Here is a 19,484-nt window from a genome sequence, read left to right on the forward strand (position 1 = left end):
TCCCGGAGGCCCGCCCCTTTCCACCACCTCGGCCAATCTTTAGCGGCTGAGAACGACAGGCATCTGCAGGAGCCAATCGAAGGGCGCAGACCGGATCGGGCGCGGCCCGGTGAACCGGGTACCTAGTGCCGGGCAGGGGCTGGTAAACCCGGGTGTCGAGAGGGTGGGAGGTGACGACGTGGCGGCGCGGACTCTGCGCGGGGCGCCCCGGGCGCTGACTGGCCAGTCCAGGGGCGGCTCCCGCAGCGGACGGGGCGGGCAGGGAAGGTCGCTGCGCACCCACAAATACTATTTCCACAGCGTTCGTTCTGAGTCAGATGCTAAGAGCTTTGTAGAAATGTCCTTTTAATCCACTCAACAACCCTATGAAATGAATTTTATTATTAAATCCTTTTTGCAGATGCGCGAGCCTGAGGCTGGCCTCCATAGCTCGTGCGCCGGTTACCATATGCTTTGTAGTCTCCTGAATTATACCGTTACCATGTGCTTTATATTCTCCCGAGCTCCATTTCATGTCACCTTTCATTCATTTCTGGGCAGCACCTTCTCTGCCTGGAAGACACAACTTTGGATGCAAAAAGCACAGTTGCATGAAATGGCATACTGTGCAGGAAGGTTTGAATGACTTATGGAAAGTTAGACTGGGGCTGTAATGTGAAGGGAAGAAGGACACCAACATATATTGAGCACCTACTAAAGGGTGTTTATTAGGAGTTCCCTGGTGATCTAGTGCTCAGGACTCTGGTCTAGTGGTTAGGACTCTCCGCTTTCACCTCTGAGGCCCTTCCATTCCTGACCTGGGAACTGAGATTCCACATCAAGCTGATGCTCCGGGCCGAATAAATAAATAAAAACAAAAGGTGTTGGCGTTCCCATTGTGGCTCAGTGGTTAACGAACCCGACTTGTATCCATGAGGACGTGGGTTCGATCCCTGACCTCGCTCAGTGGGTTAACGATCTGGCCTTTCTGTGAGCTGTGGTGGAGGTCTCAGACGCAGCTGGGATCTGGGGTTGCTGTGGCTGTGGCATAGGCCGGCAGCTGTAGCTCTGATAAGACCCCTAGCTTGGGAATCTCCATATGCCTCCGGTGGGACCCTAAAAAGACAAAAAACAAACCAAAAAAAAAGGAAATCTGGACTATAATGCCAGATCTGTGATTGATGTTTACTTGTTATGTTTCCTTAGGCTCCTTAATCTGCAATCTGTCTTTCCTGAATAGTAGATGCCAATTTTTTTTTTTTTTTTTTTTTTTTTTTGTCTTTTCTAGGGCGGCATCCCCAGCATATGGAGGTTCCCAGGCCAGGGGTCCAGTCGGAGCTGTAGCCTCCGTCCTACACCACAGCCACAGCAACACCAGATCTGAGCCACGTCTGCGACCTACACCACAGCTCACGGCAACGCCGGATCCTTAACCCACTGAGCTAGGCCAGGGATCGAACCCGCAACCTCATGGTTCCTAGTCGGATTCGTTAACCACTGAGCCATGATGGGAACTCCAAGATGCCAATATTTTGTATCCTGTCCCTCAGTTTCATTTTTATCGGATGTTTACTCATTATAGACTGAGGCTATGCATTAACAACATTATCCAGTTATAGCATTAATTTTGAGGGTTTTTTAAAGACTATACTTTTATTTATTTATTTATTTATTTATTTATTTTGTCTTTTTGCCATTTCTTGGGCCGCTCCCGGGGCATATGGAGGTTCCCAGGCTAGGGGTCAAATCGGAGCTGTAGCCACCAGACTACACCAGAGCCACAGCAACTCGGGATCCGAGCCGCGTCTGCAACCTACACCACAGCTCACGGCAACGCCGGATCCTTAACCCACTGAGCAAGGGCAGGGACCGAACCCATAACCTCATGGTTCCTAGTCGGATTCGTTAACCACTGCACCACGACGGGAACTCCTGAGTTAATTTTTGTATATGATATGAGGTATAGATGAAAGTTCTTTTTTTTTTTTTTTGTTTTTTGCATATGGATGTCCAGTTACTCCAACAGCATTTGTTGAAAAGACTGTGATTTTTCTACTGAATTCCTTGGTACCCCTGTCAAAAATTTGTTGCAGAGAGTTCTCCTGTGGTGCAGCGAGTTAAGTGCTGTCACTGCAGCAGCTTGTTGCTGCTGTGGTGCAGGTTCAATCCCTGGAACAGGAACTTTCACATGTTGAGGGTGTGGCAAAAAAAAAAATTGCTATAAAAAAATCTATTGAACAAGTTAAAAAAAGTGTTTTAAAAAAAAGAACAAAAAAGTCAATTTGCCATACTTTTGTGGGTCTGTTTTGGACTCTCTGTTCTACTGATCTGTTTTTCTTTTTTAATTAATTAATTACTTAATTAATTTTTACTGAATGAATTTTATTACACTTATAGTTGTACAATGATCATCACAACCCAATTTTATAGCATTTTACTGATGTGTTTTTCTATCTTTATGTTTTGATTACTAGACTTTATAATAAGTCTTGAAGTCAGGTATAAGTCCTTCAATTCTGTTCTTTTTAAAAGTTGACTTGGAGTTCCCATTGTGGCTGAGCGGTAATGAACTGGACTAGTATCCAGGAGGACTGGGGTTCAGTCCCTCGCCTCGCTCAGTGGTTTAAGGATCCGGTGTTGCCATGAGCTGTGGTGTAGGTCATAGACTTGGCTCAGATCTGTGTTGCTATGGCTGTGGCGAAGGCTGGCAGCTGTGGTTCAAAATTGACCCCTAGTCTGGGAACCTCCATGTGCCTCAGGGGTGGCCCTAAATTTAAAATTTAAAATTTTTAAAACTTAAAAAAAAATTTTTTTTAAGTTGGCTTGAGTTATTCCAGGTCTTTTGTATTTCCATGAGACAGCCAGCTTGCCAATTTCTACAAAAAAGCACTCTGAGATTTTAATTGGGATTACATTGATTCTGTTGATCAATTTTGGGAGAACTGACATTTTAACAATATGGAGTCTTCCAATCCTCGAACATGGCATATATCACTCCATTTATTTGTCTTCTTTAATCCATCTCAGCTGTTGTGTAGTTTCAGGGTGCCAATCCTTTTTCAGATCTGTCCCCTAAGTATTTCTTTCCTTCTTCTTCTTTTTTTTTTTTTTTGCTTTGTTAGGGCCACAACCACAGCATATGGAAGTTCCCAGGCTAGGGGTCCAATCGGAGCTACAACTGCTGGCCTACACTACAGCCACCGCAACACAGGGTCTGAGCCACATCTGCAACCTACACCATAGCTCATGGCAATACCAAATCCTTAACCCACTGAGTGAAGCCAGGAATCAAACCTGCATCCTCATGGATCTTAGTTGGGTTCGTAAATGCTGAACCATGATGGGAACTCCCACTTCTTTTTTTTCTTTTTTCTTTTTTGGCTGCCCCTTGGCATGTGGAGTTCTCAAGCGAGGGATCAGATCTGAGCCACAGTGAAGCTCATGCCACAACATGGGATTTTTTAATGCACTCTGCTGGGCCAGGGATGGAACCCTCACTGCAGAGAGACAATGCCAAATCCTTAACCCACTGTGCTACAGTGGGAACTCCTGCATGTGTTTGATTTTGATGGATGAGATTTAATTGCTATCTCTCTCAACTTACTCTGGTTGTTTAATATCAAATTGCAGGCTCTCAGGCCAAAATTTTAGGGTGGAAAAAAGAAATAACTGGTGTAGCCCAGCATAGTTTCTTCAGCAGTTTTGCCAGAGATAGGCTGTGGGAGGGAACAGCTGGCCTGCCCAAAAGAATAGGAACCCAGGAGTTCCCTGGTGGTACACTGGGTTAAGGATCTGGCATTGTCACTGCTGTGGCTCAGGTTGCAGCTGTGGCATGAGTTTAATCCTTAGTCCAGGAACTTCTGCATGCCGTGGGTGCAGCCAAAAACAAACAAACAAAAAATAGGAATCCAGATCTCAGGCTGCTTTTTTGGAAAGAGCCCAGACTTAGGCTTGGGGCAATCTCATAGCTCAAGAAGAGGAACAAGAGAAGTCTTTTCATGACTTGCCAGGGATCTTTTTTGTTGTTGTTGTTGGTTTTTTTTTTTTTTGTCTTTTTGCTATTTCTTTGGGCCACTCCTGTGGCATATGGAGGTTCCCAAGCTAGGGGTTTAATTGGAGCTGTAGCCACCGGCCTACACCAGAGCCACAGCAACGCGGGATCCGAGCCGCATCTGCAACCTACACCACACCTCACTGCAACGCCGGATCACCAACCCACTGAGCAAGGGCAGGGACCGAACCCGCAACCTCATGGTTCCTAGTCGGATCCGTTAACCACTGCGCCACGACGGGAACTCCTGCCAGGGATCTTTTATCTATGATTTTATTAAACTTTTCAAACTTTTATTTTATTTTTTGTCTTTTTAGGGCCATGCCCATGGCATATGGAAGTTCCCAGGCTAGGGATCAAACTGAAGCTGCAGCTGCCGGCCACAGCCCCAACCACAGCAACACCAGATCCGAGCCACATCCTTGACCTACAGCTCATGGCTATGGGGGACCCTTAACCCACTGATTCAGGACAGGGACTGAACCCGAGTTCTCATGGATGGATACTAGTCAAGTTCGTTACCCCTGAGCCACAATGGGAACACCTCAAACTTTTCTTTTTCGGTCTGCGCTGTTTATCATAAAAATATATTTCTTATGTTTATTCCCACCCCACCCCCAACAAAAGCCAACCCTTCCTTTTATTTCCCTTAAAACAACCTCCCTCTAGCTCTAGAAATTACATGTGGTTTGAGTATTTAGAGAATTTAGCAAACAAGCCTGTATTTAACTTATCCAAACTCTTAATGTTTCCCTACATCATGCAAGTCTTTATGTGGAAGCGAAAAGAGCATTGAACTTGGAATCCAGTGGGTCTGACCATGTAGCTATGCAGCCTTTGGCACCCACACTCTGAATGTCTTCTTATCTGCAAAGTGGATATGGTGCAGGAACATTGTGAGAATGATGCAAAAAATAAATAAACATTCAGTGAACTTGAGTTGAATGTGAATATCTCTGCCTCAGAGTTCCCGTTATGGCTCAGTGGTAACAAACCTGACTAGGATCCATGAGGATGCCAGTTCGATTCCTGGCCTTGCTCAGTGGGTTAAGGATCTGGCTGTGGTGAGCTGTGGTGTAGGTTGCAGATGTGGCTCGGATCCCATGTTGCTGTGGCTGTGGTGTAGGCCAGCAGCTGCAGCTCCAATGAGATCTTCAGCCTGGGAACTTCCATATGCTGCAGGTGCGGCCCTAAAAAAAAATAAATAATAATAATAATAAAAATAAATGAGTATCTCTGCCTGCTCTTCAGATTGGAGGGCCTTCATCTGTTTGGCTAGCTATCACAAGCTGGTATCCCCACCCTGCTGCAGTATTGCCTTTCCCTGGATCTTTTCCAGTCCGATGAGGCTTTCCAAAGCACAGAGTCCAGCTGTGGACACAGCAGTTCTGAACGAGGGTAGGATCATTCATTCCACAAATAATGAGCATCTCACTGTGCATCAAGAACTGAGTTAGCTCATTCATTCATTGCAGAAAAATAAAATCACTGAGTGCCTACCTTGTGTGTCAGACGAATTATCTCTGACCTTCATAACAATGCTGTAAAGTATTTGTTGCAACCCCCATTTTACAGGGGGGAGATAGAGGATGTAGCCCCTATCATAAAGGTGTTGATAAACCAGTTAAAGGCAGACAAAACATAGTATATGAAAAGCTGCTATAAATATAAGACAAATTAAAGAGATGTTAAGAAGAGACATATGGGAGCTCCCACAGTGGTGCAAGAGGATCAGTGGCCTCTTGGGAGCACTGGGATGTTGGTTCGAAGCCCTGAACAGTGGGTTATGGATCTGATCCCTGGTCAGGGAAATCCATGTGCCTTGGGAGGCCAAAAAAGGGGGAAAAAAAAAGAGAGAGAGAGACATGATGAATAGCCATGTGATTTTTATTTTTATTTATTTATTTATTTGTCTTTTTGCCTTTTCTAGGGCCGCTCCTGCGGCATATGGAGGTTCCCAGGCTAGGGGTTAAATTAGAGCTGTAGCCGCCAGCCTATGCCAGAGCCACAGCAACGCGGGGATCTGAGCCGCGTCTGCAACCTACACCACAGGTCACTGCAACGCCGGATCCTTAACCCACTGAGCAAGGGCAGGGACCGAACCCGCAACCTCATGGTTCCTAGTCGGATTTGTTAATCACTGCACCACGACGGGAACTCCCAAGCCATGTGATTTTTAAAGACAGGTGCTGCTCCTTCTGCCTAGAAGCCTTCCTCTCAGCCCCCTCCCTCACAAACTGCTACTCCCCCAAGAATTAATGAAAGCATCACCTCCTCTGCGAAGCGTTCTCTGATTTTTCCAGGCAAACTTAAGTTCTCCTTCCTCTGTGTTCACTTGGCCTTTGATGTCTAGTATCGTTCGATTTGCTTGATTATTTTCCCCAGTGATTTCGAGTTCCTTGGGGATCAGGGTGAACAGACTATTCCATTTCACCCAGAGCCTGATAATAAAAATTAGAAGATACACAGAGTAGAAGCAGAAAGTTAGGGGCGTGACCATGAGTAAAATCTCAGAGGTATGAATTCAAAGAGTATATTTGGTCAAGGGGTGGGTGGTTCTTATAAAATAATAATGGAGCTAATAGAACTGGTGGACTTAAACCCAAGAATCTGGGGAGTCCCTGCTGTGGCACAGTGGGTTAGAAATCTGACTGCAGCAGATCAGGTTGCTGTGGCAGTGTAGATTCGATCCCCAGCCCAGTGCAGTGGGTTAAAGGATCCAGTGTTGCTGCAACTTGTGGCTCAGGTTGAATACAATGCCTGGCCTGGGAATGTCCATGTGCCATGGATGCCAGCCATTTAAATAAATAAATAAATAAAACCAAGGATTTGGACTTGATACTGGAGTTAGTAGGAAGTCATTGAAGGTTTCTGAGCAGAGGAATTATATGCTGTATTTTCATTTCAGAAAGGATAGTCTGGGTACAAAGCCTGAAAACTGGCCAGTCCTTAGGAAACCATCTCATGATCCAGGTGAAAGACAATGAGAACCCAAACCATCAAGACAACCATAGAAATGAAAACATCTGGAGTTCCCATCATGGCTCAGTGGTTAAGGAACCTGACTAGTATCCATGAGGACGCAAGTTCAATCCCTGCCTTGCTCAGTGTGTTCAAGATCCGGTGTGGCCATGAGCTGTGGTATAGGTTACAGATGTGACTTGGATCCTGAGTTGCTGTGGCTGTGGTATAAGCTGGTGGTTACAGCTCTGATTTGACCCCTAGCCTGGGAATTTCCATATCCCTCGAGTGCAGCCCTAAAAAGACAAAAAAAAAAAAAAAAAAAAAAAAAAAAAAAAAAAAAGAAAGAAAGAAAGAAAAAGAAATGAAAATGAAAACATTTAAGACCAGTTTGGGGGAATCATTAGGAAGGACTGACCAACAGGAATAGGTAATTTCACGAGAAATTTCATGAGAAAAGAGAAAAGAGTAGAGGATGACCAGGAAATTGGGAACGTGATGAGACCACTGACAAAAATAGAAAAGATGAAGTATAGTTTGTGGGGGGAGATGATAATATGGCTTTGGATATGTTGAGTTTGAAATAATGGCAGGCAGAGAATTCCCTTCCGATGCAGGGGGTTAAGGATCCGGTGTTTTGGAGCTCCCATGGTGGTGCAGCAGAAACGAATCCAACTAGGAACCATGAGGTTGCAGGTTCAATTCCTGGCCTTGCTCAATGGGTTAAGGATCCGGTGTTGCCTTGAGCTGTGGTGTGGGTCGCAGACTCGGCTTGGATCCCACATTGCTGTGGCCGTGGCTGTGGCCGGCATCTCTAGCTCGGATTTGATCCCTAGCTTGGGAACTTCCATATGCCGTGGGTTCAGCCCTAAAAAGCAAAAAAAAAGAATCCGGTGTTTTCATTGCAGCGGCTTGGGCCAATGCCACGTTGGCAAGTGTTCGATCCCTGGCCCAGGAAATTCCACGTGCTTTGGGTGTGGCCAAAAAAAATTAATAATGGCAGCGGGAAAGTTCCCTTGGGACCTTAGGATATGTCTTCTGGTATTTGTCCTGTATTCTTCTTTCTAATGCCTAATAGTCTGAGAGCCATGTTGGCCATGACAATATATTAATGCCTCAGAATTTAACCACAGATACTGTGCGGAATGTCCCTTTTCTCAGTCCAAGGGATCATGCTTAAAAGCTCTTGAGAGTGACAACCTACAGCCCATGAAGAGGCCTTTTGGAGATGGATTTGCCTAGCAAATGGTTCTAAGCAAAGTCCTCCAACAACACTCCCAAAGATGACAAGGAGGCTGGTGACCATGAGGCAGGTCATAGAGGGCTCAAGTGGTATTTGGGTTCAAATCTCTGCTCCATCATTTCTCTTTGAAGCCTTGGTACTCTTCTTTGGAAAGAATAATAGGAATGATAATATCACCCACCTTGTAAACTTACAGTGAGGATTAAATAGAAAGTGCTTAACAGTTCTTAGCACAAAGAAAGTATTACATGAGTTCCCTTGTTGCACAGCAGGTTAAGGATCTGGTTTGGCACTGCTGTGGCTGAGGTCGCTGCTGTGGAGTGGGTTTGAGCCTTGGCCTGGAAACTTCTGAATGCCACAGATGCAGCCAAAAAAAAAAAAAAACAAAACTGAGGTCAAACCTTTATGATTTAAAAGATTATATACATATATGTGTATGATATTTATGATATACATATATATGTATATATTCTTTTAAATAAGCTCTTTATTTTGGAATAATTTTAGTTTTACAGAAAAGTTGCAGATAGTGTGGAGAGTTCCCAAATAACCCTCAACCGCTTCTTCCCACCAATAATATTTTACATGTTCATTGTACATTTGCCAAAACTAAGAACCAACATTGGTACATGACTTTTAGCTAAACTCCAGACTTTATTTGGATTTACTCACTTTCCATTGATGTCTTCTTTTTGTTCTGGGATCCATTCCAAGGTCCATACTGTTTTAGTTGTCATCTCTCCCCCAGTCTTCCCTGGTCTGAACCTTCCGCTGAGACTGAGGTGTCTCAGTCTTTGTTTTTCATAACCTTGATAGTCTTAAGAAGTATAGGCCACGGGAGTTCCCACTGTGGCACAGTGGTTAACGAATCCGACTAGGAACCATGAGGTTGCGGGTTCGATCCCTGCCCTTGCTCAGTGGGTTAAGGATCCGGCGTTGCCGCGAGCTGTGGTGTAGGTTGCAGACGCGGCTCGGATCCCGTGTTGCTGTGGCTCTGGCGTAGGCCGGTGGCTACAGCTCCGATTTGACCCCTAGCCTGGGAACCTCCATATGCCTCTCGCAAAAAGACAAAAAAAAAAAAAAAAAAAAGAAGAAGTATAGGCCAGGTAGTTTGTAAATGATCCCTTGATTTAGATTTGCCATGATTAGAGTGTATGGGTTTGTGGAAAGAAATCGAGAGAGGCGAAGTGCTTCTCATCTCATCGTATCAGGGGGCGCAGGATGCTCGCACGATGTCACTGGTGAGGTTAACGTTAATCATACGGTTAAGGGGATGTTTGCCAGGTGTCTCCCCTGCAAAGTTACTATTTTCCTTCCTGTACTCTATCCATTGGAAGCCAATCACCAAGTTGAGCCCAAGGGGGTGAGAAGTATTAAGCTCCGCCTTCTGGAAGGCAGAGCATCTACATAAGTTATTTGGAAATCTTTTCAAAGGAAGATCTGTCTCCTCTTCCCTGTTTATTTACTTAATCAATTATTAACACCAATGTTATGGGTTGAATTGTATCCCTCAAAAGAAGAAATGTTGGGAGTTCCCATCGTGGCTCAGTAGTTAACGAATCCAACTAGGAACCACGAGGTTTCGGGTTCGATCCCTAGCCTTGCTCAGTGGCTTAAGGATCCGGCGTTGCCACGAGCTGTGGTGTAGGTTACAGACGCGGCTCGGATCCCGAGTTGCCATGGCTCTGGCGTAGGCCGGTGGCTACAGCTCCGATTCGACCCCTAGCCTGGGAACCTCCATATGCTGCGGGAGCGGCCGAAGAAATGGCAAAAAGACCAAAAAATAAAAATAAAGAAGTGTTGAAGTCCTAACCCCAGTACTTCAGAATAGGACCTTATTTGGAAATAGGGCTTTTGCATATTTACCCAAGTTAAAATGAGCTGATTAGGGTGGGCCTTAACCCGATATGACTAACGTCCCTATAGAAAGAAGAGATTTGGACAGACACACAGAAGGAAGACAATGAGAAGGTGGCCATACGATGACAGAGACAGAGACTAGACTAGACTCAAGTCCACCAAAAGAAGCTGGGAAGAGACAAGAAAGGCGTTTCAAAGGATTTTTGGACTTCTAGCTTCCAGCACTGTGAAACAACAAATACATCTCCATTTTAGTTTGGGTGTTTTTGTTTGTTTGTTTTGGTTTGGGTTTTTTCTTTTTTCGGCTGCACCTGCAGCATATACAGAAGTTCCAGGGCTAGGGATCCAACCCACACCACAGCAGCATCCCAAGCCATAGCAGTGACAATGCCAGATCCTTAACCCACTGAGCCTCCAGGGACCTCCCATCTCTGTTATTTTAAGCAGCCCAATTTATGATACTGTGTTACAGCAACCCTAGCAAACTAATATAATCAGTATGTACTCAAGTATATTTATTTTCTAGCTTGGGTTATAATCAAATACTTTATTATTTATTCTGTTGCACAAATTGCTTTGAGCATTGACAACTCTTTCAACTTTGTTCTTACATCCCTTTGATATACTTCCATCTTTACACTTTTTTTGAACACTTCCTTCCTTTCTGAGACTACAGCATGCTCCAGCTCATCTTGTATTTCCCCCGCTCCAGACTTAGAAGAAGTATCCCTCTCTAGAAGGAGTTCTGCTTCTTTTTACTGGTATTGAGAAACCAAGATCTGGGTGCTAGGTGGGCTCACTGCTATTGGGGTGTCACTACTCCTAGATCCTCTCAGTGAACAGAGTTAGGCAATATTTGCATGTAACTAACTCATGTATATGTACATCTATACTTGTTTCTGTATCTACCCATCTGCATATTTGTTTGTTTGTTTTCTTGTCTTTTTGTCTTATTAGGGCTGCACCTGCGGGATGTGGAGGTCCCCAAGCTAGGGGTCCAATTGGTGCTGTAGCTGCCAGCCTACGCCACAGCCAGGCTAGGCGTGGCTTGGATCTGGCATTGGCATGGCTGTGGTGTATGCCAACAGCTGCAGCTCCAATTGGACCCCTAGAAGGGAACTTCCATATGCCTCATCGGCCTAAAAAAGCAAAAAAAAACAAGGAGTTCCTGTCATGGCTCAGCAGTAAAGAAACCGACTAGTACCCATGAGGATGCGAGTTCGATCCCTGACCTTGCTCAGTGGGTTGAGGATCTGGTGTTGCCGTGAGCTGTGGTGTATAGGCTCAGATTCTGTGTCATAGATTCTGTGTGGCTGTGGCGTAGGTGGCAGCTGTAGCTCTGATTTGACCCCTAGCGTGGGAACTTCCATATGCCATGGGTGCAGCCCTAAAAAGAAAGAAAAAAAAAATACCCAACAGCAACACAACCCATCACCACTCACAATCTAACTGGAAAAATAAGACACCAAAAAAGACAAGTAAAAATTTAAGCTAGCACCACGCAGCAATGTGGATGAATTCAGAGACAGACAGACAGCTGGCCAAGAAGGTGGGGTAACAGTAGCAGAATTTGGCTGGTGGGAAGGGGTATGAAGGGAAAATTTTATCCTTTGTGAGCTGCAAACCTGGAATTCAGGGGAAGAAATTACCTCTGAGCACCACCTTCACTTCCCCTGATCTCAGTTTGGACCCAGAGATGGGAAACTGCCAAGGTGTTCTGGGGACGGTGATTCCACCAGCTGGCTGGACCAGAGGGTACCTCCAGGCCCATAGGGCCATGCGAGCCTTATGGGAGCACAGGTTTTTAAAGGGGTGGGGTTGGGGGACACAGGCCTTTGAGGAGGAGGGAGTCACACCCAGGAGAAGGACTGTATCTCAGCAGGGCAGTTGGGAGGCCATGTGTGGGACAGATGGCAGAAACCAGAAGCTGGAAACCAGCTGAGGTTATTACAACAGTTCCCATCAGGCCCACGGGAAATTTAGGCCATGTCATCATGCAGTCATTGAGCCTCCTCTCTGGAACTTTCCATCCGTGGACTGTGCCACCACTTGTTTTTCCTCAGACTCAAAGCTCAAAAGGATCCAGGCCAACCCCCTCTTTGACACCTTGTGATCAAAAGGAAGTCAGCACCTAGGGGTGCTGTGGATTTGGAGGGATGGGCTGGGTGTGAGGGAGGCAGAGCCTAATGAATGGATTAGGAAAACAGAGTGTAACCTGCAAGAGGAAGAGGAAGTCCCACCAAAGTTTATTTGTAAAAAGTCTAACTGGGCATTCCCATCATGGTTCAGTGGTTAACGAATCCGACTAGGAACCATGAGGTTGTGGGTTCGATCCCTGGCCTTACTCAGTGGGTTAAGGATCCTGAGTTGCTGTGGCTGTGGTGTAGGCCGGCGGGTACAGCTACAGTTCAACCCTTGGCCTGGGAACCTCCATATGCCGTGGTTGCAGCCTTAGAAAAGACAAAAATAATAATAATAAAAATAAAAGAAAATAAAAGTCCTAACTGGCGTTCCCATTATGGCTCAGCAGTAATGAACCCAACTAGTATCCATGAGGATTCAGGTTTGATTCCTAGCCTTTCTCAGTGGGTTAAAGGATCCGGCATTGCCATGAACTGCGGTGTAGGTCACAGAGGCAGCCCGGATCTGACACTGCTGTGGCTGTGGTGTAGGCCAGCAGCTGCAGCTCTGATTCAACCCCTAGCCTGGGAACTTCCATATGCGGCGAGTGTGGCCCTAAAAAAGCAAAAAACAAACAAACAAACAAACAAAAACAAAACAAAAAAACCTAACTAACAGCCCAAGCTCTTTAGCCTTTTCACAGTCCTGGCAGAAACTTTCCACACACTCTACTCACCTGGGCAGCCAGAGTCTCACCTTGATCCACACTCCATCCTGAGCATTCACTGTGTACTTCAGATCCCTGCTCTGGGTGCGAAGGTGAAGGCTGTCCCAAAAGGAGGAAAAGCAGGGTTCAAGAGTCTCAGTCTGCAAGAGAGAACCTGGTTAGACACCAGCACTGACAGCAAGGCGCTCTGGACATGCGTGCTGGATGCATGGGGAAGAGGGAAGAGCAGTGCTGGGGTAGGAGTGGCAGGTAGGACTGGGCTCTGTGGCCCAGCTTGGCCTGCAACAAGGGACCAAGCCAGGCAAGTGGGAGCAGTAACCAGGGGGTGGCGGTGTTGATGTGGGAGGAGGGAAGGGGGGATTTGGGAAGGGAGTGTGGACATGACAGGCTAGCAAAGTAACAGGCTCCTCTGCAATATTACCTACAAAAGAGAAGCACAGATTTATTTATAAAGCCACACTGAGGAGATCCTATTGTGGTTCAGCCGATTAAGAACCCGGCTAGTATCCATGAGGATGCAGGTTCGATACCTGGCCTCACTCAGTGGGTTAAAGGATCTGGCGTTGCCACAAGCTTTGGCATAGATCCCAGATGCATCACGTCTGGCATGGCTGTGGCTGTGGCTTAAGCTGGTGTCTATGGCTCCAATTAGACCCCTAGTATGGGAATCTCCATGTGCCCGAGTGGGGCCCTAAAAAGACCCCCGCCCCCCAAAAAAAGCCACACGGAGATCCTGCAGGGAGCATGACCATCTCTTCCCCATCCCAACTTCCCACAGCCCTTTGTGGGAGCAACAAGTGGGAGCAGGGAGAAAAGCCCTAGCCAGAAGCATGCGCAGGGCACAATCAATTGTGATAAGGAGGAGGGCCAGGATGGCGCTTGCCACCCTGGGGTCAGAGCTCCGAGCAGGAGGTCCCAGCGCCCCCTCCTCCCTGCCTGCCCAATCTGCTTCCCAGTCTCAGTGGAAGACGCTGCTTCCCAAAGGCCTGTCCTAAATTCCCAGGGTAGCCCGGGGGGCGGGGACGGGGCTGGGAGTGAAGTTCTTTTTGTTCTGTATTTACCTAAAAGTTCAGGAAGCCCTTGCTGACATGCTTGCTTGGGGGCCCAGAATTTAAACTTAGTCATTGCCCAGAGCCCTTGTTTTAGGAAAGAATGAGATGGCCGCTGTTGCGTAACCCAGGCCTGCGGGGGGATGTGGGCTGCCCAAGGAAACCTTCCTTCCTCCTCCCTCTAGGAACGAAGGCTCCGCAAGGAGGGCTGGGGTGGGCGGGGCACCGCCTGGAGCTGGGCGGGGCGGGGTGGGGGCGGTGGGGTAGACGGACCCCGGGAGAGAGAGCCCCGGGAGCGGGCAGACAGGAACGCACAGGCCAGTCCCCGTCCCACGTGCCTCCTGGGCACAACACAGCCTCAATAGTCCAGAAAACCCAACCGGTGATACCGGGTGAGGGCGGGGGGCGGGGGCAGATTCGAGGAAAGGAGAGGAACCGAGGGGCGGGCTGACCTGGATGAAGGACGGGGGTGGGGTGAGGGCTGCTCTCTGGCCGCTGTCCCTAAGAGCCCCCAGAGGATGGGTTCTTCTAAATCCCTCCCCCTATACTCCGTGTCCCTACCTCCCAAAGGTTCAGCCAGTTCTGCTGCACACTAGGGGGCGGGGGCGGGGAGGGGGCTGCAATCCTTCCAGGCTTCCCCCGCCCCACCACCAGGCTGGGATTTCCGACAGTTCATTCAAGACGTGCCTCCCCCTCCATCCCCCCACGCCACCCTTTGCTTCCCCCGACCCCTTCCAGCATCTTACCCCAGTCTGGTCCCCAACACCCGCCTCCCCCTCAGTCACCTCTCTGGGAGACCTTCCCTAGCCCCTCCCTCCGCTTTGCTCTTCCTCTCCTCTCCCTCGGTTTACTTTCTCCCATCAGCAGTTGGTTCTCCCAAGAGTCCTTTCTCCATCATCTGCGCCTCTTTCTTTCCTTTCGCCCACGTCCCTCTCATGACCCCCCCACACCATGGCTTCTCCGTCCACTTAAATCCGTCACCTTCTCACTCCCCACCGGAATCCCCAGTGTCTCCTTCAGCCTCGACACACAGACCACTCGAAACGGGTTTCAGGTTTTCCCCTTCATCCCAACTCCCATCCTCTTCTTCCACCCCTCCCCACGCTCCAGTGCCGCCAGCCAGCTGTCCAGCTCCCAAATTCCGGGCGAGATTCCCGGGAACAAAGCAAGAAAAATCAGCGTAATTTGGGAAATAAACAGAAGCTGGGAAGGGAGGAGGTAGAGAAGAGTGGGGAGGACCCAGGTGGAGGGGGGGCCTCTCCAGTCCCACCCAGTTTAGGGAATGCCCCTGCCTTCTCCACCCCCCCTTCACCTGGCTCTTAAAGGGCCCGGCCCCCGCCGGCGGCTACTTAAGGCAGAGGGGCGGCGGCGGGCAGCAGCTGCGCTTCGGCTGCTCTGGGAAGAGTGGAAGGGGCAAAAATCCCGATCATGATCCCCCACAGGCTGCTGCCGCCACTGCTGCTAACTCTGTTGCTCGCTGCCCGCCCAGGAGGCGCCCTGGCACAGTGCCCGGGCTGTGGGCAGGGGGTGCAGACGGGTTGTCCAGGGGGCTGCGCGGAGGAGGAGGACGGGGGACCGCCAACGGAGGGCTGTGCGGAAGCTGGGGGCTGTCTCAGGAGGGAAGGGCAGCAGTGCGGGGTCTACACTCCTAACTGCGCTCCAGGACTGCAGTGCCAGCCGCCGGAGGAAGATCAGGCGCCTTTGCGGGCGCTGCTGCTGGGCCGGGGCCGCTGTCGCCGGGCTCGCACGCCCTCGGGTGAGTCCGCGCCCCGCCCCTGCCCCGCCCACGTGAGACCCGCAGATCTGCAGACAGGGTCCTGGAGGGATGCACGACGGCACTACTGCAAGCCTCAGTGTCTTGCAAGTCTGCAGAATGATGCTTCCTCCTCCAATCCTGGAGCGCACATTTTTCCGGGAGAAGCTAGAGGTCTAGGGTGCGGCCAGGGGCCCTGCGGATAAAGCAGGGAGGTGTCAGCCACCAATGCTTTTTTTGTCCCCTCTATTGTCTCTTGAGGAGAAAGGTTTAGGGACATACCACAGCGGCCCAGCTCCTTCAGCCCTAGACCTCCAAGCTGGAGAAAGGACCCCGATATTGTTTCCAGGTTCCACTTAGAGAAAGAGGGAAGATAACTCCAGGCTCCCAAATCCTGCACACACTGAAAGATATCTCCTCTTAATATCAGAGGGGCCAAAGCACCTGGACATGGGATAGAGAATAGAAGATGGCTCAAATCCAGAGTTGTTTCAGACTAGACTAGGGACAGAGGGCAGGGGCTGGGGACCCCTACAGGGAGGGGGCGGAAGGGGGGAGGCTAGGATAGAGGTGGGAAAAGAAGGAATCTGCCAGATCCAGAGTTATGATTTAAAGCTTCTCATAACCCTCCACCCATCCCACCCCACCCTAACCCAGACAGGAGAATAGAAGGCTGAGTCATTGGGTGGGTGGGACAGAAGTGAGTCAGAACCTGAAAGATGGGGGGAAGCAGGGAGTTGGGGAGAGCAGGAAATGAGAATGGCCCCCACCCCAGGGGCATCTGGGGTTTCTTTGAAGGGAAAGGATGGCAAATCAACTTGATTTTTCTTTCATTCCGAAAGGCTTGGGTCCAGGCTGCTAGGGGTCCTCCTAGAAAGGGTTGATCTGGGTGGGTCAAAGGAGGGACCCGGAGCATGGTCACAGTAGGATGCTGAATAGAGGGAATGAGGGACAAAGTCTGAGGAGTGTGGAGGATGAGGGGTCAGACTCAGGATTTGCAGCAGAAGTGGTTCTTGGGTTTGGAGGAGTAGGGGGAGCAACTGTCCAGGTTTGAGGGTCGGCGACTGAGCAGAGCTTGTCTTTGGACCTGGAGAGGGAAAGTCGGTCACTTCAGGGCTCATACGATCTCATTTTACAGCTGGGGCAAATTCCAAGCCGTGCCTGCTCTTCTCCCTGTCTTTTCTTCATCCTACTCCCGGACTCTCCCCTCCCATCCCAAGCTCTCCCCAAGCCCCCCAGTACCATGTGTGAAACTTTCTCCAGAGTCAGAAACAGCCTGAAGGCTGGAAGCCCCTCATCCCTGCACTTTTGCAACTTGCCTGCGCCCTCCCCCCCCCCCCTTAAGGGCTGAATCACACAGGCTCCTGGGACCAGTGGGGTTGAGCTGGGCTGAGCCTCAGGAAACCAGAAGAGAGAGGCCCCACTGCAGCGCCCCCAAAGTAACCATGTCTCAGGCCTGGGAAGGGTGGGCTGAATCACAGCAGGGTCACAGCGGGGACACACATTCCACTTGGGTCCCTGCTGACCCCCTCTGGCGGCCATTGCTCTTCTGCCCCATCTCCCTGGCTTGGGGCACCCCCTGCTGGCGTCTGGTGGAACTGCCAGGTCTTTCCACCCAAAGCTCAGGGCCTCTCAATTTTTTTTTATTCTGATTTATATTTCTTTGATTTTTTAAAAATTGACTTTTAATTGATTTTTTGCTTTTCGAAAGGCTTTTCCCTTATAAACCTTAACACTAGTCTGGAGATATTGTCAGGAAAGGTAATGTCACCATTTGTCAGAAAAAGAAACTGAGGCCAGGAGGGGGTGAAGCCAACTTCTTAACCCCATCACTACTCTGGAAGCCCTGCTAGTTTCCACTTGGCTGTGGTCTTTGACATCTGGTTGATTTCCAGCCTCTTCTTCCTCCGTTCATCTTGTGGCTGTAGGGGAGAATCCTAAGGAGAGTAAGCCCCAAGCAGGGACCACGCGCTCGCAGGACGTGAACCGCAGGGACCCACAGAAGAGTCCGGGGACCTCTACCACTCCCTCCCGGCCCAATCCTGGGGGCGTCCAAGACACTGAGATGGTGCGTTTGGGGCTGGGAAGGAGCAGGAGGGGTGGGGAGCCCTGGAGAGTCCCATCTGAGACTGATCCCTTGGGCTTGGAGAAGTCACTCATGTGGATCCTGGGAGCCTGGTTGGGGGAGGCCAGCAGGCGCTGCAGTGGAGCTGTTGCTTCTTCCAGGGCCCTTGCCGCAGACATCTGGACTCAGTGCTGCAGCAACTCCAGACCGAGGTCTTCCGAGGGGCCCACACCCTCTACGTGCCTAATTGTGACCACCGGGGCTTCTATCGGAAGCGGCAGGTGAGGCCATTTCTCTCCTCTCTTGGTCCATCTGTTCATCCCAGCTCCTACCTGGGGTTGGATGCATGGGGTGGGGGGCTTATGGAGTGACAGAAATAAGACACAGCCCCTATTTTAGGAATCTCCCAACTTTAGGGCCCACACAGACATAGAGAATAACCAACAGCAGCAGTAGGAGAGGAGTTAGACTGCCTAAGTAGTGCCTGACTCAGAGGCTCACAAACTCGAGGGGCCTGAGAACCCACTTAGAGGGCTGTGAACACAAATGGCTGAGCCCTGCCTGCAGAGCTGGAGAATTTACATTTTTTTTTTTTTCTTTTTTGGCCGCCCCCATGGCACATGGAGTTCCCGGCCAGAGAGCAGATGATCCAAGCTGCAGTTGCAACCTAAGCCAAAGCTGCGCCAATGCCGGATCCGTAACCCCCTGTGCCAGGCCAGGGATTGAACCTGTGTCCTAGCACTCCCAAGACTGCCGATCCCTTGAGCTACAGCAGAAACTATGAGAATTTACATTCTAAGGCAGTCTCTAGTGATGCTGATGCTTGGGAACCACGCTTGGAGAACTGCTCTTTTGGCCTAGAAGTATGGCCACAGTTTGGTGGGTGGGGAAGAGAAGCCAAGGGAGGGAACCCAGCGGGCCTCCCTGTCCTGAGAAGGCTCAGACTTAGACTACGACCCAGGCTCAGGAGTCCAAGGAGAATCCCCAACCCATGGGGCCCCTCCCCTCCCTCCTGCCAGAGCCTTGGCCAAACCTCTGATCCCTGCGCCTCTCTCTCCAGTGCCGCTCCTCCCAGGGACAGCGCCGAGGTCCCTGCTGGTGTGTGGATCGGATGGGCCAGCCCCTGGCCGGGTCCCCAGACGGTGATGGAAACGCCCCCTGCCCCTCCGGGAGCAGCGGCTAAGGCTGGGTGGGAGGCTGCAGGGCCACCGGCAGGAGCGTGGGGCCATCATCTTGGGTTATTTGTTGAGTGATGAGTAACTCGGAGGCCCAGCACTCTACCTTCTGGCCCTGCCACATTGTCCCCCTCACCCCAGGACCTCACGCATGGAAAGATTGTTGGTGTTGGCGTGGGGTATTAATAAAGCCGTGTTGGGGTCTCTGGCTTATGTCTCTTCTGTGTTCACCTCCCACATTTCTGGAGTCGCTGTCCCTCCTCCCTACATCACCCCCATCCCATCCAGCCCCCGCAGCCACCCTCTTCTCCTGTGGACTGCATTTGGTCCTTCCCACCACACTTGGAATGGCAGGGACAGCCACTGGCAGAGGTTTCCTGGCCTCACGTCTCATCCAACCACCCACCACCACGGAGGGAGAGGCCGAAGGTGGGGGCAGGGAGAGGCCATGGCCTTGGTCTGAGGTCCTGACCTTGTTTCTAAGACTGATCTTTGGACAC

General features: G+C 49.7%; 1 protein-coding gene across 2 annotated transcripts; it reads left to right on the forward strand.

Moving 5' to 3' along the window:
* Positions 1-15,258: 15,258 nt before the first annotated feature.
* Positions 15,259-19,192, forward strand: IGFBP6 (insulin like growth factor binding protein 6). 2 transcript variants are annotated; one of them, NM_001100190.1, is given in 4 exon segments: positions 15,259-15,747; positions 17,673-17,812; positions 17,971-18,090; positions 18,870-19,188. In NM_001100190.1, coding segments are annotated over 4 exon segments (711 nt in total). In that variant the 5' UTR covers positions 15,259-15,419; the 3' UTR covers positions 18,993-19,188.
* Positions 19,193-19,484: the final 292 nt, after the last annotated feature.

Source organism: Sus scrofa, chromosome 5, assembly GCF_054392235.1.
Source record: "Sus scrofa isolate SSC_HxYL_T2T_F1_AM1 chromosome 5, Sscrofa_HxYL_maternal_Yorkshire_Landrace_v2.0, whole genome shotgun sequence".
Classification (NCBI taxonomy): domain Eukaryota; kingdom Metazoa; phylum Chordata; class Mammalia; order Artiodactyla; family Suidae; genus Sus; species Sus scrofa.

Excerpts from the sequence above, each read along its gene's own strand:
- IGFBP6 (XM_005652513.4), top strand. The coding sequence starts at position 15,420 with ATGATCCCCCACAGGCTGCTGCCGCCACTGCTGCTAACTCTGTTGCTC. Across the intron at positions 15,748-17,639 it reads CCGGGCTCGCACGCCCTCGG|CCTCTTCTTCCTCCGTTCAT; the intron begins GTGAGTCCGCGC and ends GTTGATTTCCAG. Across the intron at positions 17,813-17,970 it reads GCGTCCAAGACACTGAGATG|GGCCCTTGCCGCAGACATCT; the intron begins GTGCGTTTGGGG and ends TGCTTCTTCCAG.